Source organism: Aedes albopictus, chromosome 2 (assembly GCF_035046485.1).
Source record: "Aedes albopictus strain Foshan chromosome 2, AalbF5, whole genome shotgun sequence".
In the NCBI taxonomy this organism is placed as follows: Eukaryota; Metazoa; Arthropoda; class Insecta; order Diptera; family Culicidae; genus Aedes; species Aedes albopictus.
Genome location: NC_085137.1, coordinates 413,094,318 through 413,115,034, shown reverse-complemented (window position 1 = coordinate 413,115,034; position 20,717 = coordinate 413,094,318). Strand labels below are relative to the sequence as shown.

General features: G+C 39.2%; 1 protein-coding gene across 1 annotated transcript in view; it reads right to left on the bottom strand.

The window, feature by feature from the left end:
• The window catches only part of LOC109426839 (uncharacterized), a 165,293-nt gene that overhangs the window by 12,822 nt on the left and 131,754 nt on the right, over positions 1–20,717 (bottom strand). The window contains exons 6-7 of the mRNA XM_062853459.1: positions 295–539; positions 26–232 (exon numbers count right to left, since the gene is read on the bottom strand). Of these exons, the coding sequence (XP_062709443.1) occupies positions 26–232; positions 295–539 (452 nt within the window). The remainder of the gene's footprint in view (positions 1–25; positions 233–294; positions 540–20,717) is intronic.

Genomic DNA, 20,717 nt, shown 5'->3' with positions numbered 1-20,717 from the left:
CAGTCAGATCCAGAACCGGACTCACGTCTAAACTAGCCAAACAGTACCAGCAGAAGACGTGCTTGCACCGTTTGCACATCATCTGCGCACAGCCTTCGTCCTTCTCGATGGGCACGGCGCACATCGGACAGCACTTGATGAGATCATTGTCGAAGGGAATGCCGAGGGCGTCCGTTTGGCCGTCGGCCGCCAGCCGGCGGGTGTTCTCCTCGCAGGACATCGTTGGGTGCCACTGAAATGATTCAGAAAATTGAATTAGCTAATCTCACGGTGTGATGGTTGTTGAACACTTACGGCCTTCTTGCAACCGGAGCAGAAGTCCTCCCGGCAGGTCGGACAGTGCACTGCGCAGGGCGATGGCAGACCCGACGAGGATGTCGGCAGCTGCAATATTCTATCGGAAGACGCGTTACTGTTCGGTTGTTGGTGGGCGTGGTTCGGTTGCTGCGTCGTCGCCGCATGGTTCTGCCCGCCGACTTGGCAGATCGTTTCGCAGCCCGCCCGCGGGCACCAGGTGCGGAACTTATCCAGTTCTACTTCTGCAAGGATGGAAAGAGAAAGAAAAATGAGATTTTAGAGATGTATTGGAGTCATTAAGTTAAAAAATGCCCTTATCAGTCTCACTTCCTATGTCATGCGGCAAAGATATCGATAATATATTAACCCTTTCCTTCCCACGACTTTGAACGACTATATCTATGCCAAAAAAGCGTTTCCGAAAAAAGTGGTAGAACAAAAGTTATTGCAAACTGGTTAAATTTTTCGAAATCAATGAAAAAAATTTTGGTTCTATATCAACAGGTTTTTGATTGTTTATCAATAGTTCAACTATTGAAACAAGTAGTCAGTAGATGGGTTAACCTTATGAGGTTATAACCATATTCTAAAAATTATTGCGCCATATTTATCTAATTTCGGTTGTCCGGAGTTCGTCGAAAATCGATGGTGCTCTAGAGCAACCATGGGAAGTAGAGGGTTAATCAAGACCGAAGCTTTTCCACAGCTTTATTGAGCTTGATCGATCGCCCGAGGTAGATGATACTCCAGTATCGCCAGATCAAATGTACCCACACAAGGAATCAATAAGGTAGCTGATTTGGGACTAACAGGCATCTTCAGTGGATGAGTGTTGGTAAATCTTATATTTTTAGACGACAATGGTGCCTGCCACGTCAGGTTATAGGCCAATGTAGGGAAGAGTAGGAAAGTGAAGGTCGCAATCTCTTGCCCACTTCAGGCCGTTAAGTCCTCTGCGTCTGCACGAGGTCTTGAGGATGTCGGAACGTTGTTGGAAAATGGTTATTTTTGACAAAGGGTTCTCGCATTGGTGGGTGGATACTGTGAAGATGATGCAGCACAGTTCGCTTGGTTGCATAACTTGTAGGCGTTATACGATAGATTGTTAATGTGCTGTGGAAGTTTGAAGAAAGGAAAACGGGTTTTTTAATCTAGTTCTAGCAATGGCTATGAACATAAGAATATACATAAGATGTATATGAAAAAAACCCAGATTAATCCACCTAGTGGTGATCTCGTGGCCTTTCTCGTCGACGTTAGCCAAAATGATCCTGAATCCTGAAACACTTTATATATAAAAGCAACAATTTTAACCCTAAAAGGGATACCTTCATGGCCTCAGTTTCGTCACCTCGCTGAGTGTGTTCCATAAAAGACAAGCTCTGAAAGGCGCCTGGGGTCCAGTGGACCCCAGGTATCCCTTTTAGGGTTAACAAAGCCATCATCGATTTTCGAAACTAATTGATGATACATATTCCGATGTTATGTGCAACCAGGGTTCCTGATTTCCACTTTTCATCTTCTTCCACACTCGAATACAGTCAGCAGCGAACGGTTGTCGCTTTAGTTTGTGTGTTTGCTTGTCAGCGACGACAGCAAACACCGGCGAACGGTGGGAAGCCATACAAGGAATTTAAACATTCGTCCACATTCGCATCGCAAGCGATGGAGAGGCGATGCGATTCGTGAGTGATATTGCGTGTACGAATATTTGAAGTTTTCAAAAAATGTTTATTATTTTCTTAGCTAATCTAGCATTTCAACAACAATACACTAAAAACGTATGCATTACATGCAGAAATTCTTTTCTAGTTATGATAATAGCCACTTCGATCGCTCACCAGCATTCGTCACCATTCGCCATTCATTCATTCGCTTGCGATCCAAACTTCAACGATCGGCCACGAATATCCATGTCAACCAGCTTGCGCATCGCTTTCCACTGGTGATGGGGTTGCGTGTTTGATCACGACTATACGTTTGCTGCATCTTTCTCGATTCGCTTCAGCAAAGAGGAGTGAATATGAATGGAGTGAGGCGAATTTACCGATCCTTGTGTGCAACAGCAAAACAGAGCTGAAAAATACCAGACCTCTCAGTTGACTGCTTGACCACCTTAATCCTAGTCGTGTATTGAGGTCATTATGACCCCATTTCATTCAGCTAATGCATGAAGAAGGTTAACTTTATTCACAATCACAGATCACTTTGTGATCTTCGGCAGTGTTTATTTGAGCACACTTTAGGCTAAATTTAAGGTGAAGGTTGCTAGAGATCATAACAATAAGCCTGTTTCTCACTCAAATCACCCTCTTAACCACCCACTCAAACAAAACAAACTACACGGCGCACAGTGCATTCTAACTTGGTCAAAGAAACAAACAAAAATTTGCAAACTAAACCATACTAAGTTAGTAGTCGATTGTTTTTGCACTCATTTGAGTTTTTCAGCTTACCGGCGAAACTTATTTTTAAAATACATTTGAAAACTTAATTTAATTTCATGTTTTGTCCAGTATTTCCCATATTTATCCCATTGTGCGTCGTTTTATTTACATTTTTTGACAACTCTCACCTCTCTGCTCTCCACTTTTCGTCTCTCTAACCGTAGAAAAGTACCGTAGTGTGGCGTAGAATTGATTAGTGCTATTACACTTCATTAACAGCGAAAAATTGTCCTGTTACATATTGTTATCACAAAGGCAATATGATTTTCAGAAAAGCTGCCATGAATGGCAGAGAAATAGCCTTGCTCGATGGCAAACGTGAACAGCGAGTTGTTCAATTTTATCATGCGTTGTATAATAACACTCAGTTCAACGGTAGGCTTATTCGTTCGCGCAAGCCGAAATTGAAATTAAATCGGTTTTTTCACCACGAATGCGAAAATCGCGTAGTTTTTTGGCGATTAATGGTTGACGAGGCGAAAGAGGGAAATATTTCCAACAGTCCATCAACTTTTCCCAGTGCTCGGATAATTTTGAAGGCAAACTGGAGTGATTTTAAAAAAGTGACCGGTGCTCGAGGCGAAGAAAAAAGTGCAGTGAGTGCTACATTTTGGCACGAAATCAATGAAATATTGTGAAAAGTTATTAGAGGTATCTCTGTACGGGCGTGAAACATAGTTTCCTACTACAAGTAGCAATCTTAGTGTATTTTAAGCAGGTAAGCTAGTTTAATTTGAAGAATTTGTTCGCGTACTTCTGTGTCAGTTGATCATTGCGGTGAGGGGAGGGAGGAGTAAGGGGGCAAGTGACTGCCATACTGGCTGCCATTTTGGAGCTCCTGCAACTATGTCCTTAATTATCGTTGGTAACACGATTCATGTAAAATTTGACCTTTCTAAGAGAAAAATTCAGAAAATGTAAATTGTGAGCAGTAATTTTAGAAGCATAAGGAGATTGAAGGTTGAAAAACTGTATAAGGTGTTGATGCGATTAAATTATGTTTTGCCTTTCTCGTGCATCAAGGTGTACCGAAAGGCTATATGTTCACTCCAAAAACGAAAATTTGATAGAGCCTCCGGAAGGGTTAAGTCTTATATACCAATCGATTCAGCTCGACGAATTAAGGTGATGTCTGTGTGTGTATGTATGTTTGTGTGTGTGTGTGTGTGTGTGTGTGTGTGTGTGTGTGTGTGTGTGTGTGTGTGTGTGTGTGTGTGTGTGTGTGTGTGTGTGTGTGTGTGTGTGTGTGTGTGTGTGTGTGTGTGTGTGTGTGTGTGTGTGTGTGTGTGTGTGTGTGTGTGTGTGTGTGTGTGTGTGTGTGTGTGTGTGTGTGTGTGTGTGTGTGTGTGTGTGTGTGTGTGTGTGTGTGTGTGTGTGTGTGTGTGTGTGTGTGTGTGTGTGTGTGTGTGTGTGTGTGTGTGTGTGTGTGTGTGTGTGTGTGTGTGTGTGTGTGTGTGTGTGTGTGTGTGTGTGTGTGTGTGTGTGTGTGTATGTGTGTATGTGTACAAAAAACTCACATCACTTTTTGGCAGTGAACCTCAACCGATTTTAATGACCGACGGTTCATTCGGCGCGGAATCTGGTCCCATTGTTTCCTATTGAAAATGGTTCAGATCGGTTCAGCCGTTCCGGAGTTCTGGCCATTTAGGTGTTCCGGACCGGTACCCCAGGAAGGGGCCAGATTTGAAAACGCTACAAACCCATCCATGCGGCACATCAAACTACGGCATTTTCGATAACTTGATGAATGGTAAGCAGAAAAATAGTCTCAGACCATGTCTGAACCGGTAGTGTCCCGGAACCGGTTCCAGGTATCCTGCCGGAAGTGGCCAAACACAAAAGTGAACTAAACCCATGCATGCGCCATATCAAACCACGGCGTTTTCGATAACGCGATGAACAGTAAGCAGGAAAACTTTCTCAGACCATGTTGGAACCGGTAGTGTTCCGGAACCGGTTCCAAATGTCCCGCCGGAGGTGGCCAAGTATAATAGTTAACCAAACCCATGCATGCGACATATCAAATAGTGGCTTTTTTGATATCCTGATGTACAGTAAGCAGGATAATATTCTCAGACCATATCTGAACCGGCTATGTTCCGGAACCGGTTCCGGGTGTCTTGTTGGAAGTGGCCAATATAAAATCGAACTAAAACCATGCATGCGACATATCAAACCGCAGCTTTTTCGGTAACCTGATAAACAGTAAGCAGGAAAGCATTCTCAGATCATATCGGAACAGGTTCTAGATGTCCCGCCGGAGGTAGCAAAGTATAAAAGTTAACCAAGCCCATCCATGCGACATATCAAATAGTGACTTTTTTGTTATCCTGATGAACAGTAAGCAGGGAAATATTTTCAGAACATATCTGAATCGGTAGTGATTCGGAACCGGTTCCGGATGTCCCGCCGGAAATGGCCAAATATAAAAGTGACCGAAACCCATGCAAGCGACATATCAAATCGCGGATTTTTGGGTATTTTGATTTACGGTTGTGATTTTAGTTTTGTTCAGATTGTATGATTTGTTTTTGAACACAAATGTGGTAGTACGTATTGATAGCTTGTTCATTTTACGATTGTTGGCTTCCGATGTTCACTGCGGTTGATCACCAAACGGATCAGGTGTCGGAGAGCACAAAATTTGAACTTTCGGAAGTAGCAGCTGTACGAGGAGCCGCTGCGGGTGTGAGTAACACCACAATATCGGATCATTCGTATTTATAATGTATTACACTGTGACATTTGAACATTTTTAAATTCAACAAATTAAAACGTGTCGTATTAAAGAGTGATGAAAACGCGGGGTTTGGCAGTACATCAAATAGCAGCTTTTGTGATAATTTCTTCTTTTTTATGGCTTGACGTTCACATTGGAACTTGGCCTGTCTCTCTTCAACTTAGTGTTCTTTAGAGCACTTCCACAGTTATTAATTGAAGGGGTTTCTTTGCCTGCTATTGCATGAATTTGTATATTGTGAGGCAAGTACAATAATACACTATGCTTAGAAAGTCCAGAAAATTTTCCCGACCGGAACGGGAATCGAACCCGCCGTTTCCGGATTGGCGATCCATAGCCTTAACCACTAGGCCCACTGGAGACCTTTTTTTGATAACACGATGATCGATTAGTAAGAACATAGCTTTAGACCATATTTTAGATAACCGGTAGTGTCCCGAAACCAGTTCTGGGTGTCCCACTGGAAGTGGTCAAATGTAAAAGTAATCTGTACCCATGCATAAGATAAATCAAATCGTGTTTTTTAGGTAACCTAATGAACGTTAGCAAAGAAATAGTCTCAGACTATATTTGGTAGACCCGGTGGTGCTCCGGAACCTGTTTCAGTACCGCATCGAAAGTAACCAAATGTTCCATGCGACACATCACATCACGCCTTTTTAGTAACCTGAGGAACGGTTAACTAGAAAATAGGCACATACCACATCAGAGACTACCGATAGGGTTTCACAACCAGTGTTTGGTGCGTCGCCGGAACTACGAAAGTAAATAAAATCAATGCAAGCGATGAATATGTGTAAGAGAACAAAATCTTGACAAATTAAACCCACATACAAACAAACGTCTCACTATACTCACTACGTTCTTGTTTTCAATGGTCAATCAAATATAACCTAGAATGTGCAGAAAAAACTTTATCGAAGACCGCAAAGTGAACTGTGATTGTGTAAAAATTATATCACAGACAAGCAGACGTATCACTTGGGACAAATTCCGATAAAAATCATCGTCACGAAAACATAATCGCCCAATGCTAATCAGGCTGTGTTACGCAAACCACTCAGTAGGTGGCGGTAGTGAGCAAACGTCAAACAGAAGCAAAAACGATGCGAGCGCCGTGACCGAGCGATTTGCGAACTACAAAATATTTAAACTAACCGTTAAAAAGGGTGACGATGAGAAGTGAGTAGAGTGAGACGTCTGTTTGTCTGTGATTATATCTTAGCTTGTTAGTATCGTGTTGATATTGATCAGCAGGTGTTAATGAAGGTGCTCAAGCAGTCAACTGAGAAATCTGATATTTTTCAGCTCTGCTTATACGTTGAACATAACGTCGGACTATGTGCCATCAATAGGTTTTAAGTCATTTCAATGATGGCTTTGATAAAATGCTTACTATTCTTAAAAAATATCAGGATTCAGGAACACTTTGACTTACGTCGACGGAAAGGTCGTGAGAACATATACGACGAGAAAGGCACTATCACCACTAGGTGGATTAATTTAGGTTTTTTTATAAAACGTTGATCCATCCTACTATGCATTTACACCGCAGGAATCTAAAATGGTGTGATTTGAAGAGATCCCCAAGTAACACACTTATCACAGGAGAGTCACGGCGGCGCAGGTTTTTGTTACGCAGAAGTCACTGTGACTTATTTCTAGCTAGTAAATGTTTGTTTGTTGGATGTAAGTCACAGTGACTTCTGCGCAACAAAAACTTGCGCCGCGGTGACTCTTCTGTGACAAGTGTGTTAATATTTGGGTCGCTTTGGTCACAATTTTGTTCTCTTGCGTATATGAAGACTTTGTCCATTTCTTCACTTATAATCTTACCGAACGTTTACATAATATCAAAAAAAAAGCCACAAGCGATAAATCACTTTGACATTTATTTTGTTCACTTTTATAATTCCGCTATTTGATGTGCAGCTTGCATGGGTTTTGTTAAATTTTACGCTTGGCCACTTCCGGCGGGACACCGGGAACCGATTCCGGTTGTCTCAAATGTGGTCTGAGGCTAGGTTTTTGTCAACTGTTCATCGGGTTACCTGAAAAGCCGAAAATTCTTGCTAACCGTTCGGCAAATTTTTGAAAGCCGCGATTTTCTTTATCGCATCGCATTATGGTTCACTTTTATTAAATCACTTCCGATGGAACACCCGCAACCGATTCCGAAATATTATTAGAAGTTCTAGATGTAGCCTGAGACTATTTTCTTGTTGACCGTTTATCAGATTATCAAAAACGCCGCTATGGTTTAGTACCCTTCTATATTTTACCACTTCCTACGCGTTACTCGTCTTGTCACCAGTTTTGGAACACTACCGGTTCTTCCAAATATGGTCTGAGATTATTTGTTGATTAACCGCCCAAGTAACACACTTGTCACAGAAGAGTCACGGCGGCGCAGGTTTCTGTTGCGCAGAAGTCACTGTGACTTACTTCTAGCAAGTAAGTGTTTATTTGTTAGAAGTAAGTCACAGTGACTTCTGCGCAACTAAAATCTGCGCCGCCGTGACTCTTCGGTGACAAGTGTGTTACTTGGGCGTTTATCTTGTTACTGAATAAGTCATTGATATGTATTGGTTCTCTTTGACTTCCGGCCCGGAACCGGTTGCGGAGTCTCTTAAATAGTCTGAGCCTATTTGCTTGCTAAAGTTTATTAGGTTATCAAAAAAGCCATGGGTTTGGTTCAATTTTATATTTAGCCGCTTTCGGAGGGAAACCCGGAACTAGTTTCGGCACTACTGACAGTCCATATGTAGTCTTAGCCAACTTCCTCAATAACCTCAAGTTGTCGAAAAAGCCGTGATTTGATGTGCCGCATGCAAAAGTTTTGTCAACTTTTATATACTGCCACTTCCGGCGGAACACCCGGAACCGGTTCCGAAACATTACCGGTTCAGATATGGTCTGAGACTGTTTTCTTGCTAACTGTTCATCAGGTTATTCAAAATGCCGCAGTTTGATATGTCGCATGTATGTGTTTGTTACATTTTTATGTATGGCCCCTTCCAAGGGTACTGGTCCGGAACACGAAAATGGCCATAACTTCGGAACGGCTGGACCGATTCGAATCATTTTCAATAGGAAACAATGGGACCAGATTCCGCGTCGAATGAACCGTCGGTCATTAAAATCGGTTGAGGTTTACTGCCAAAAAGTGATGTGAGTTTTTTTGTACACATACACACATACACACACACATACACACACAGACATCACCTCAATTCATCGAGCTGAGTTGATTGGTATATGTGACTTGATCCTCCGGGCCTTCTATCAAAAAGTCATTTTTGGAGTGAACATATAGCCTTTCCAGTACACTCAGTGTACGAGAAAGGCAAAACATTAATGTCTATGATGTAGGGTAATGCGCCAATTGTTGAACGGTTAGTACTGGCATTTTTGTTTTCGTTTGTTTTTCCGTGCATAATTCCACTTAAGTTGAAAAATATCCAGTGAACGTCAAGATCCACTCATTATACTTCACATTTAATTTGTATTCTCTTAAATTCTATTTTAGAAGAGAAACAGAAAATAGAACATTTGTATGGGAAGTCTGTAATCCAAATGTTGAACGCTTCCATAAGCTAGCTCATCCTAATGTTGGACGATTCTCGCCTCGCCAATTGTTGAACGGTTCAAGCTTTGCTCGTAATTGATGACGTATAATCCGACATTAACCTATCATTGACCTGTTTTTATTTTGGCCACCAAACCCAACATAGACCCAACAGTTATCCGATGTGAGCCCAACAGTGGTCCAACATTTGATAAAATTTGATTCGACTTTGACCCGACATCCGATAATTTTTCACTCTGGTGGAATTTTTCCGGTTTTTCCGTGTTTTGTGCCCAGTTTGTCATTTGAGTGACAATTTATTGTGTTTGTCATTCATTGAGAGAGCTTCCATGAATTACGTCACGCAAAAATTGTCCATTTTATACCCCCTCCCCCTATGTCACACTTGTTGTATGAGCCCTCTGAATTTGTTGTATGGGTCGTCACACTTTGGTGGACCCCCCCTTTACTCCCCCCCTCGAAACGTCACGCTTAGATTTATGGACGTTCCCAAGGATTCACTTCCCATTTGAACAAAGCTCTAGTGGACTGAAATCGTTTTAAACATAACTAAATGCAAAAAATGGCTGGAAAGATTTGACTACAAGCGAAAACGACTGAAGAAAAAACGCATTTGAAAGCCCCTGAAACACACATGGAAATCCATGGGACCCACTCAACCCCCTGGAACGACCCTGAAATCCTGTGAAACCCGTGAATCGCTCCTGAACTCCCCTGGAGCGCCATGAAATACTCCTGGGGCCGCCTTATCATTCAGAATTCCTCTGGAACGCGCTTGAAATCCATTGAAACCCCTTGAAACCTTCCTGAAGCCCTCTGGAACACCCCTGGAACATTTCTGGAACGCCTTTGAGACCCCATGAAATGCATGGTTAGGTAAATTAAAAAAAAATCTGGCAGTCATGCCAACATCATAGGTTATGCCAGTGTTCAACAATTGGATCCTAGGTGCATAATGATAGTGTGACAAGAAAAATATTTTTTTCAATTGAAATTACAATGAAAATGTGATTATAAACAATGTTAAAATGTTAAGAACATCTTTTCAGTTCTTGTAACTATGGTGTCACTTTGATATTTGTGGTCGATTTGCCAGCAAAGCTTATTTCGTAACAGCAATTTCTTAAAATTTTCGTGTTATCAGCGGTACAAAATTTTCAATCGAAATTTTTGACGTAAAATATGTATAATTTTCTAACTTTATTGGAGCAATATCATGACACACATGTATACGCATCTACGTCATACGTTTGCGTTGATGGAAAATTAATTAAGTTAAATTTATAATAACATTTTTAGAAACTGTTCAAGATTTGGGTAGCGTTCAACAATTGGCGAATTACCCTAGCTCCACAAAAAAGTCTTCAATGTAGGTCCTCAACATCCGGAAACTGTCTCAAGTTTTTCAACACAACTTCAAACAATCGTTATATTCTGATCCGTATAGATACAATACAAATCCGAAAGTGAAAGGCAGGGCCGTACATTTTCAATTTCAATTCAAATTTTCAGATGAAAAACAAGAACAAAAAAAACAACAAAAAAACAAGAAAAAACAAGATGCCGTCGTCGTTGCCTAGTAAGACTGTCATCACAGAACAGATGTGTATCTTCGAACAAATTTGAAGTTTCGAGGTGGAAGTCGTAAAATTTTCACTTGGAGAACTAGATTGGAATGAATTTCCTTGGAGAAATAAATAATCATCAAAGCATGCCTCGCTCCCGTCCTATGCTCGCTGTACAAAAAAGCTTGCTTTCCACCACCAGGTTCGCTAGTGTCCAGCAATCAAACGAGCGGCTGTTTTCGTGATGAAGATTCACCCCCGTGCTGTCATCGTCACCGATGAACAGACGGTGCTGCGTCGTCGCAGATGCCACTTTGTTTAGGGAAGATTCAAATATTACGTCCATCGTTTTTCGGGATTTCTAGACCCCCCCTCCCCCCTCTGTCACGCAATTTTCCTATACTCAATACACGTACTGTCACACTTTTCTATACCCCACCCCCCTCCCTCCCCCAAATGTTGGACGTAATTTTTGAACGTTCCCTTAGTACACACATGCTCACGCACACCCGCTCGACATCAAATGAATTTCTCTGTTATAACTCAATTAATGAGTGTAACAGCCGGCTAATATGTTCAATGCTAATGTGTGCTATGCATATTTTTCTGAATTGGTCCATTACCCATAAAAAAATTGAGCAAACATACATTTTAGGCAATTTGAACATTTCAATTGAAACCCCGTCGGTGTGAAAATGACCCGCTACCCATCGTTGCGTCGAAGAAAGCGGCAAGAAGGACAGTGATGAAGCGATGCGCTTGGATGTTGTTTTGAATATAGGCCTTAACGGCGCCGCAGTGCTGCCGCCTGGCGGGAGTCGTATAACAAACGTGAGAAAAAACGAGACAAAACTCGTTTGTTTATACTTCTTCACGCACACGATGACAGATACCTACAAATGGAATTTCTCATTAGTGCCATTTACACTTATCAATAAATTGATTCAACCAAGAAGTTCAATTCTTCCTTCAACTTCATCAAGAAACACAAATTGATAGAAATATTGCTAAATGTATTGCTTGCATTTTTATTGCGAAGAAGATGGATGATAATGTTGAATCTTGATATAAATACTGACCAACCTGCAAAAGCGAGATTGAGGTTGGTGTTTATATCTTCAATAATTTCCCCTCCGAAAGATTGATCCAACCACCGCTATCATCCAGTTTGACCAAACCATCAAGATCATCCAAGTCCGTCAAACTTTCCCCTTGAGTTGTTTTATTCGATCAATCCAGCAGGGTAAAAGAGTCAGCAGATTGAGCGAAGACCATCCCATCAGTGAGGAAGAGATAGCAATTCACCAACATTCAGCGCGTGGTTCACGGCGTTGATGGTGGCCAGCTCAATTGAATTTTATGGAATGCTTTGAAAGCAAATTTTTAGAAATAAAGTGTCACGTTTTTGCATTGTAAATAAAATAAAGACTTGATAATTAGAAAAGTGCAAATTTCTATATTTCACTTGCTTATTCAATTCCATTAATGATTATGAAAAAAAAATAATGTTTTGATAATTCTGGTTATTTACCACGCCATATTCGATTTTTTGTAAGCATTCATAAACTCTTATTTATTGAACCCAATCTCTCGGATGAGTATGATGAATTGGTAAATAGTGGATCTATTTATTAATTCATCATGCTATTTTTCCTAATGTCTTGAGATGGTTAATGTTTTTTTTAATTTCTAACACAAGTTATGAAATTCTACCGGTGAACCAAAATATTTCATACAAAATGGAGCTTAAACAATAAGTATGAACAGTTAGGATCGAACTTCAACATGTAAATTTGGAAATCACTCTAAGGGGCTTTTCCCTCTTACAAAATTTAAAGTTAAAAATAAATAAATAATTAAATAATAGTTAGGTTCGAACAAGTTTTGATTTTTGCTAATGTCATAGTCATGGTAAATATGTGAAGCAGTAGAGGTTTGGAAAACAAAGGCTGATATGAGGTTATTGCCATATTGATTTGGTTGTTTCGGCTATAATTGAAAATGTTTGCTTTATCCGTTATTAACAGGTTTATCTATAGCTAGATTGATTACTGAACGATGATTAAATTATATGCCTTGAGAGTGACTTTGAGTATTATTGGCAGTGTTTCTCTCTTTGCCATAAGAGTTTTTTGTCGTCCAAATAGCTTGAAACTTAGTTGTAAACAGTTTGATTGGCAAAAATGTGACGCCAACTTTCAGTTTATCAGACTTTAGATAACACCCCATGACGAAGAGAACAAAGCTGTCGAAAATATACTGAGTTTTGTAGCATTTTATACTAAAGGCACTAGAAAATCGCATATGCGTTAGTGGAAATTAAAGATGTGATATAAAACATGATGAACCAATGTTAAATATTAAACATTATTCCTAAATAATCTAATGAAAATTTACGATGCGCAACATGTGCTTGAAAATGTTTATTTGGCAGCGCTTTCTTGTTTCCTTTATTCCACCATTCCATCAAGTATTTCTTTCTCAAGGATTATTGATGAAATCACGAGGATCAAACCAAGTATCAATCCAATATCTTTCACGAGAGATAGATCAAGCCGAGGCTCGAGCAGAGAGAAAATCTCCCGGCAGTATGAGAGAAGTTAATGCATAAAGAGAAAAAAAAAACAAGTGTCCGTGCATGCTTATCATACGTGCACAGCTAGCAAAGCAAAGCCTTTAGGCTGTGACCATAGTGGGTAAGGTGAGATGCGATCGGATGCGATAAGTTATGAGATGAGAAGAGGGATGTTTGATAGGCCATAGTGCATGAGGTTTTCAATGAGGGTGCGCATGTTGTTTTCACATCCTTTTTCGCCTATTTCATGCGCATCAACGACTCGCGTGATTTGATCGATGAAGTCGCTTGTATGTTGGAGCGCTTCTTTGGATGTGGGTAGTGAAATGATCGTTTCATCTATAAGAGCGGAAAGATAAAATGCACCCGCTTTTTGTTTTGCGCGGGTCGTTTTTTTTTGCTATAACTCAGTAGTTTTGATCCTGTTGCAATAGCAAAAACCGACCAGTTCAGAAAAAAATCTGGTGTAACTGTACAAGATTGAGATTATTGAATTAATTATTTGTGAAAAGAATGTATATTGTATCCGTGTGAGCGATGTCCTTATGTATACACATATTTTTACTTTCCGGACTGGGCTATCTGAGTGTTGATTCCAATTTAAACTGTTATACTGATTTTCGGCATTACAACATTACTTGATTGTGCTGACCTCGGCAAAAAGAAACAAAAATTCGGCAAGTATGTATTATTGAAGGGTAGGGGTAGGCGGGGCATAATGAGCAGCTTAAGCATTTTGCCACCAAATCCAGTAAATTAAGTGCAACCAATGTGTAATTTTAACGTTCAATCCTCATTTGAACCTTAACTGACAAAAGCTAATCGTTGAAATTCCGAATAAAGTTATAAATGTTGTAGAATTTTATGTTTTTAAAAACGTATAAAATCGCGAGTTGCGTTTTGGGGGTGGGGCATAATGAGCACCCTAGGTGGGGCAGGATGATCAATATCAGTTTTGTACAGAATCAAATGCTAATTGACTATTCTTGTCAATGATAAAGCATACCGGCAACAATCAATGAGAATTTGAAGGGATTACGGGGTTTAATTTGTAGGGAACTGTGGGGTTCCAATGAGTCTTCTATTGAGGAATTTTTAAACGGTGATAATATACAGATACTGAGATTTTAAAGCTAATAAATTGAAAGTTACAGACAAAACCTTACTATATGCATCAAAACAGAGAAAACCAAAATTAAAATTTGTTTGTTGAAGATGTTTACCATTTTCATTATTTTTTCACTAGTTGCTCATTCTGCCCCACCCTACTACCAACTCTTTGAAGCATATTTTTCAACAAAATAATTATACAAATAGTTCAAAAGTGTTACAAATACATTTCATTGGCCTAGGGAATATCAAGAAAATCGATAGATGCCCACTAAGTTGTGATTTCGATACCCAAAACCTTATTTTAGGTCACCTGATTCTTATAATATTTTCCCAGTATATGGCCACTTTACGCATTTTGATTAATTTTTCAAGGTAAATGGATTTTTTGACTAATATTTTGTTGTCAACTCATTGGATTTTAGATAATAAGGCTACAATCAAGCAAATTGTTTTGTTAAATTGAAGACTTACAGTGAAAATACAAGGTGCTCATTATGCCCCACCTGCTCATTATGCCCCGCCTACCCCTATAGTTTTTTTTATTACAAAATTTTCGGCAATATCTACGAGAAAAGATGTCTAATAAATACACAATATTCATCATATATTATAGGTAAAAGAGTACCAATCGAAATCGATGTCACACTTTTTTCGTTAAGGGATCTAGTTTTGCCTGACATAGAAAAAAGCAGAACCATTCAATCAGAATCCTTTTAGCAATTAAGTTGAATACCATAAAACCTTAAACTTTCTAACTTGTACATGGATAACATGCACTGAACAAACGGCCATATCAAACATTGTTGATTTAAATCCCGAATAGAGAAAATAAAATGTTTTCTTATACACATATAATAACAAAATTATACTGTAAAAAACTTTAACGATTTGATGGAATACTATTTTATATTCAATGAAATATGTTATTTTACATGGCGATCGATAGACAGTATGATAAATTTTTATTACGTCTGGTCCATCAAAATTCAAGTCATGTGAAAAAGCATTGAGTTATGTTTAAAAACAACAACTTATTAACGCATTTTATATTACCTACTAGCATTCCCAAAACATTAAATCCGCATTCCTTTACATACACAACGAGCGCAATCATAAAATCTATACCCGACAAGCGTTTTCTTGCGTTCTCTTGCGTTCACATGCGTCGAAGCAGCTCCATCGCATCTTCGCACTCATCGCAGCTCATCTTCTATGTACGGTTCATGCGTTTTGCATATAGTTTCCACAGAGTGTGCTTCGACGCTTATCCGATCTCTTTTCTCTTTGCATCGCACCTTACCCACTATGTGCTCAACGTTATGGAATCAATGCGTCGTCGGTGGGTGTGCGGTTGATTTTCAGTCCTACCGATCCCAATGCCCAATGTATACAATGCATTTCTGTCACATTTTTATTTATGTTTTTAATGAATTTTCTATTCACATTAATTCTTCTAAGCTTTACCATTTTTACATATGTAATCAAACATTTTACATATTTTTTTATTACGAAAAGTTTTTGGACAGCCCATGGGATGGGACTCGAAACACCATCAGTGCCGTCTTGCTGAATTGGGTTCTTTAGGGGTATTCCGATTTTATCATAATCTGATTCTCCGCCCAAAAATTTGCCGAAATCCAAAATTTCATAATTTTTGGAGTCCGGGAACTATTTTTAAAATGCATTTAAAGTTTGTATGGGGAAATTTTTTTATTCGGGTCGAACTGTCACTTTATCGATTGAACTGTCATTCTATCCACGAAAATTAAAACTGTTTTGTTAATTTAACCATCAAAACAAAGGTATTGGAATCCAATAAAATCACGTTATACTCAGAAAAATGAGCTCTTTCGATTAGGCTATAGAAAATAGCAATATTTCCTTCACTAAACAACCCAATTACCTTTATATTTCGACATTACACAAAATTACTACAGAAGGGTGTTCTTTGTCAGAAGGGGGTATTTCTAATTTATAGGCAACGCAGCTAAGCATGTTACCACCCTAATGTGCAAATTATTAATTAACTGGTGTTGGAAACCGCCAGTGCACCAGTAATTTTTAGCAAAGTTCGGTGGGACACCAACCGAGTTATAAGATTACACAAAAAATGTTGTGAACTGTTTATTGCTGACTGCACCCCAAGTTGGACTGACACAATAGTGTGCACACACCTTCAAAGTGTGATTGCAGCGCAGGGATACGTCGGATCGAATTGAGGTCTTCGGTGCACTTATTCCTTGTAAATGGAGGAATAAGTGCACCGAAGACGTCGAGACGATCCGAGGCAAATGTGCACTTTTATCACACTTTTTAGGCGTACCAAAAAAGTGTGATAGTCCAATTTGAGATGTAGTCTGCAATATTATCACTAATGCATTGTAATCGTTGGGTTCATTACATTTACCTCTGCATAAACTTATATAAACTTTGCATAAATTTACTACATTACTTCTGCATAAATTGTTTTTTTTTGTTCGATGATTTATTACATCTGAATTCAGTTTTTTTGTATAATATATTTAGCTATTGAAATTTATTTAAATTTAAATTGAAATTTTATATTTAAAAAAATACGGCAACACGGCAGAATGCACTGCAATGATGACGCTCTCGTTCACGCGCTGCTGCATTGAAAGAATGATAGGTTGATCTGGAGGGAAAATATTGAACCAATCAATTGATCCATGGAACAACCTTCGAGAGGATTGATGTAACAATTTTGAAGGTGGGGAAATATTGTAGAGAAAATTGAAGAAAAATGCGCTATGGAGGGGAAATATTGCTGTGTGGTTGATCAAACGGAAGATAGGGGAAAAGTTGAATGATTGATGTCAATCTATTTTTGAACAATATTATACATTCAATGTTTCCATAAAACGGCCAACTATCAATATATGCACCGTGTGACTGGCGCTATTGGAGTGAGTGCATTTGGGCTGCCGTCAGTGCCAATTTCCTTCGTCAGCGTCCCTACGATGCTGATAGGTGCTCGCTTTCAGCGTCATGTTTTGGTTTCGACGATGTAGGCCCCTGGTGAAAGGATGATTCAAAAAGAATAGAAAAATGACTGTCTGCAAAAATGGGCTTACAACAGAAATGTCTACCTCCTGTTTTTCTCTTACGTTTCCACTCTAGTTTGATCTAATTCAAAAGTATTAAGTCTATGAGACCAGTGCCTGGGTTCGATTTTAGCTCGGTCCAAAATGCATGATATCAAAAGAGGGAAAAGTGTACCATGTAAGGGTATGCGGTATGGGATTTTTTCAAAGCGATACGAAACGAAACGGTATCTGAATTTTTTGATGCAATGCGGTACGAAACGAAACGAAATTCAAAAATGTTTCGTGAGATCGATACGAAATCAGAATTCACTCGGTATTTTTCGAAACGAAACGAAATTTCCGTAAAAATTCCGCGGAATTTTGCAGTTACATAAAATTTGTGCAAATTTGCATTTTTTTCCTACCGGTGGCGTGAATTATGTTCCCCTAGACTTCATTTGCCACAGTTGGGTGTTGGACCATTTGGACAGGGGGACCAGTATACTTGAAATTTTGTACGTGACTACATAATGTACACATCACTGCAATCACTGCATACGAACAGTCAATTGGTGCAAAGTTGACTGTGTTAGCGCGCAACGTGTCCTTACTAGTCCTCCTTCCCTTATCCCAGATACTGTTTTTAACCATTTTCAACCAAATATTGAAATTTTGAACAATTAGATGAATAATCTAACAAGATTGCTCCAACGACCTAATAAATACGTTGCATCATTGCGATGATGTTATAAAATGCTCTAACTACAAACGAGTCAACATCTTCAAATGTGGAGCGGACCTGGTGTGGTGGTTAGAACACTTGACTGTCACGCCGAGGACCTGGGATCGAATCCCACTCTCGACAATACTCGCAAAATGTGGGTTCTATGGGGAGAAGTATTGTACATATTGATTTATTTTAGATCGAAGTCGATATGTGAAATCAAATATACCCAACAAAAGTTCGCCGAAGTAAAAACTTCGGCATTCTAATTGAAGCATCGCCGACACAGGCAATTCTTATGCGTCAGCGATCCCAAAATTAGAACGCCGACGCCGAACTTCACCAAAGTTTTGACTTCCGTAGTTCAAACTTTCTCTCGCATGATCAATAAAACGTGGGTCCCGAGATGAATTAGCCTAGGGTTGAAAATCTCGTTAATACAGACAAAAAAAACCGTCTTCAAACCAAACGGTTCCTCTACTAGAGGTGTAGTTCAAAGAAATCAATTGCTTCTTTAAGTGAAATTAAGAAAAACCGCTGCGTTTCTCTTAATGTTCAAATATCCAATGTTTAGTAGTTCAGACACCGATAGTTCTATATAGCACCCCAAACGAATAACGGTTAGTTTATCCCCTGAAGGAGACTCTAATACGAGAAATGTTGGGAAAATCTAAAATTTCCGTTTCAATTCTCCAAACATGTACCATCGGAATCGAAAGCTCCATACGATGCTCTAATGCCGATTTTTCATCGTCATTTTGAAGCAAATCATAAGAAACATAAACTAGACGTTTACCATCAAGCTCTGTGGATAGCGTAACTTCTAAAGAATGCTTATAATCTAAAATCTTCAAAAAAGTTGATAGATGCTTGAATTTATCAGAAAATCCCAGTACAACCAGTGTCCCGCATAGAAATTTACAATTCGTGCTATCACTCATATCATAAGACGTCCATTCGTAGAATGATTATTACAAAACTAGTAATCGTTTTATGATTCAATGATAGGAATTGAAAAATTGACATTATTCAATATTATGTGGGTATCATACCATTTATGATAACGATACAATCAATCATACATGAATCATTTCTAATAATATCGTTCTGATAAGTTTTCGAGTTTTGTGGACCTTTTTTAGTAAAAGCAATGCAATGGCATAGAATTACTATAGCATGCGTTACTGTTTTGTCATCAGTGATAAAATCACACACCTATAAGCTCGTCTTTAGGTACTTCCGAGCATCAAAAACAACACTGCAGTGAATGCACTATTTTGTTCATGCGACTGCAAGGAAAATTTTGCCACCAAAATCTGCCACACTAAAAAACTGTTTTCATGCCAGCAGCTGCCGTTCCCTAGCTTTGCAAACACTTGAAAGTTTTGTGAAAGCAGGTGATAGCTTACCTTTACCGACTACAATAGCATCATAGCTTGCTGAAGTGGATTATTTTAAATGTTCCTTTTCACGCAGAATTCTTGCATCACAGCTCCCCCGAAGCTGATGATTTTCACTAATTGCTATTTCCTCGGCTATTTCACTTTCACATCACCGAGTTCCAACCTACCGCGATCACCGATTCAATTTGGCGTACTGCGTAAATACCGCGAAAAGAGTTAGCAAAGGTCGTCTTACACGGTTCGATTCCCGGACAAAACAATAAAAAACGCCGGAGATGTAAACAACGATTCACACATTCGTAGAAATAATTGACAGTGTCCGAGAAGTGCCCACAGGGGTGTGCTTTTTTTTCTATCGTTAAAACAGATTTGGTGAAATATTTCCGTTTTGTTTTTATTATTCACCGAATCATAAAGTTGATGATAAAGTGATTATAAGATGAACGATCGCGTGAAATTTTTGTTCGAGAAATTTGGCGTTTTTTAATGGTAACGATACTTAACAACCCATTCGGTCTATCATTGATATTCTCAAAATGATAACTGCTATCACCAATATGATATGTTGTATCATCGATTTATAATCCTGTTTATGATAACATGAATAATGGGAAAATCATACACTGTACAATTGATGTATGATACCGTTTTATTCGGGTTGTTTTCGAAATTTTTTAGACATTCCGCGGAATTCCGTTTAATTTCGTCAAATAATCTTTTTTGAAGGCGAAATTTTTAGAATTTGACGAAACGAAACGAAATTCAAAATCATAAATTTCGCCTAGTTCAGGCCAAACATGTCTAAAGGTCCTATCTGCAGAAGAGATGCTCTCTTTGGTTTCCCTCTCTTTCGTTAATATCTCAGCCGTTTATTTGTATTCTGCTTATCTCCTTGCATTGAACGATGATCAAAACAATCGTCTTTTGATTTGTGTTGCAAAAATAGTTGGAAAGCGTACCATTACTTTGCAATAATTGCAAGAGAAAATGAACAAAGAGAGCCTCTCAAATGCAGATAGGACCTATTGAAATGTTTGGCCTGAGTTGAATTCCGCGGAATTTCGTTTCGAGGTGTATTTGGCGAAACATTTCGGTATACCGCATACCTTTAGTACCATGGAGCTTTAGGAGATGTGTCAACATTACACGAAGATCCGTCAAACCAACAACCAACAATGTTTTACAGTTGCAGATTTAACCTCTCCGTTTAGCGTCAGGGC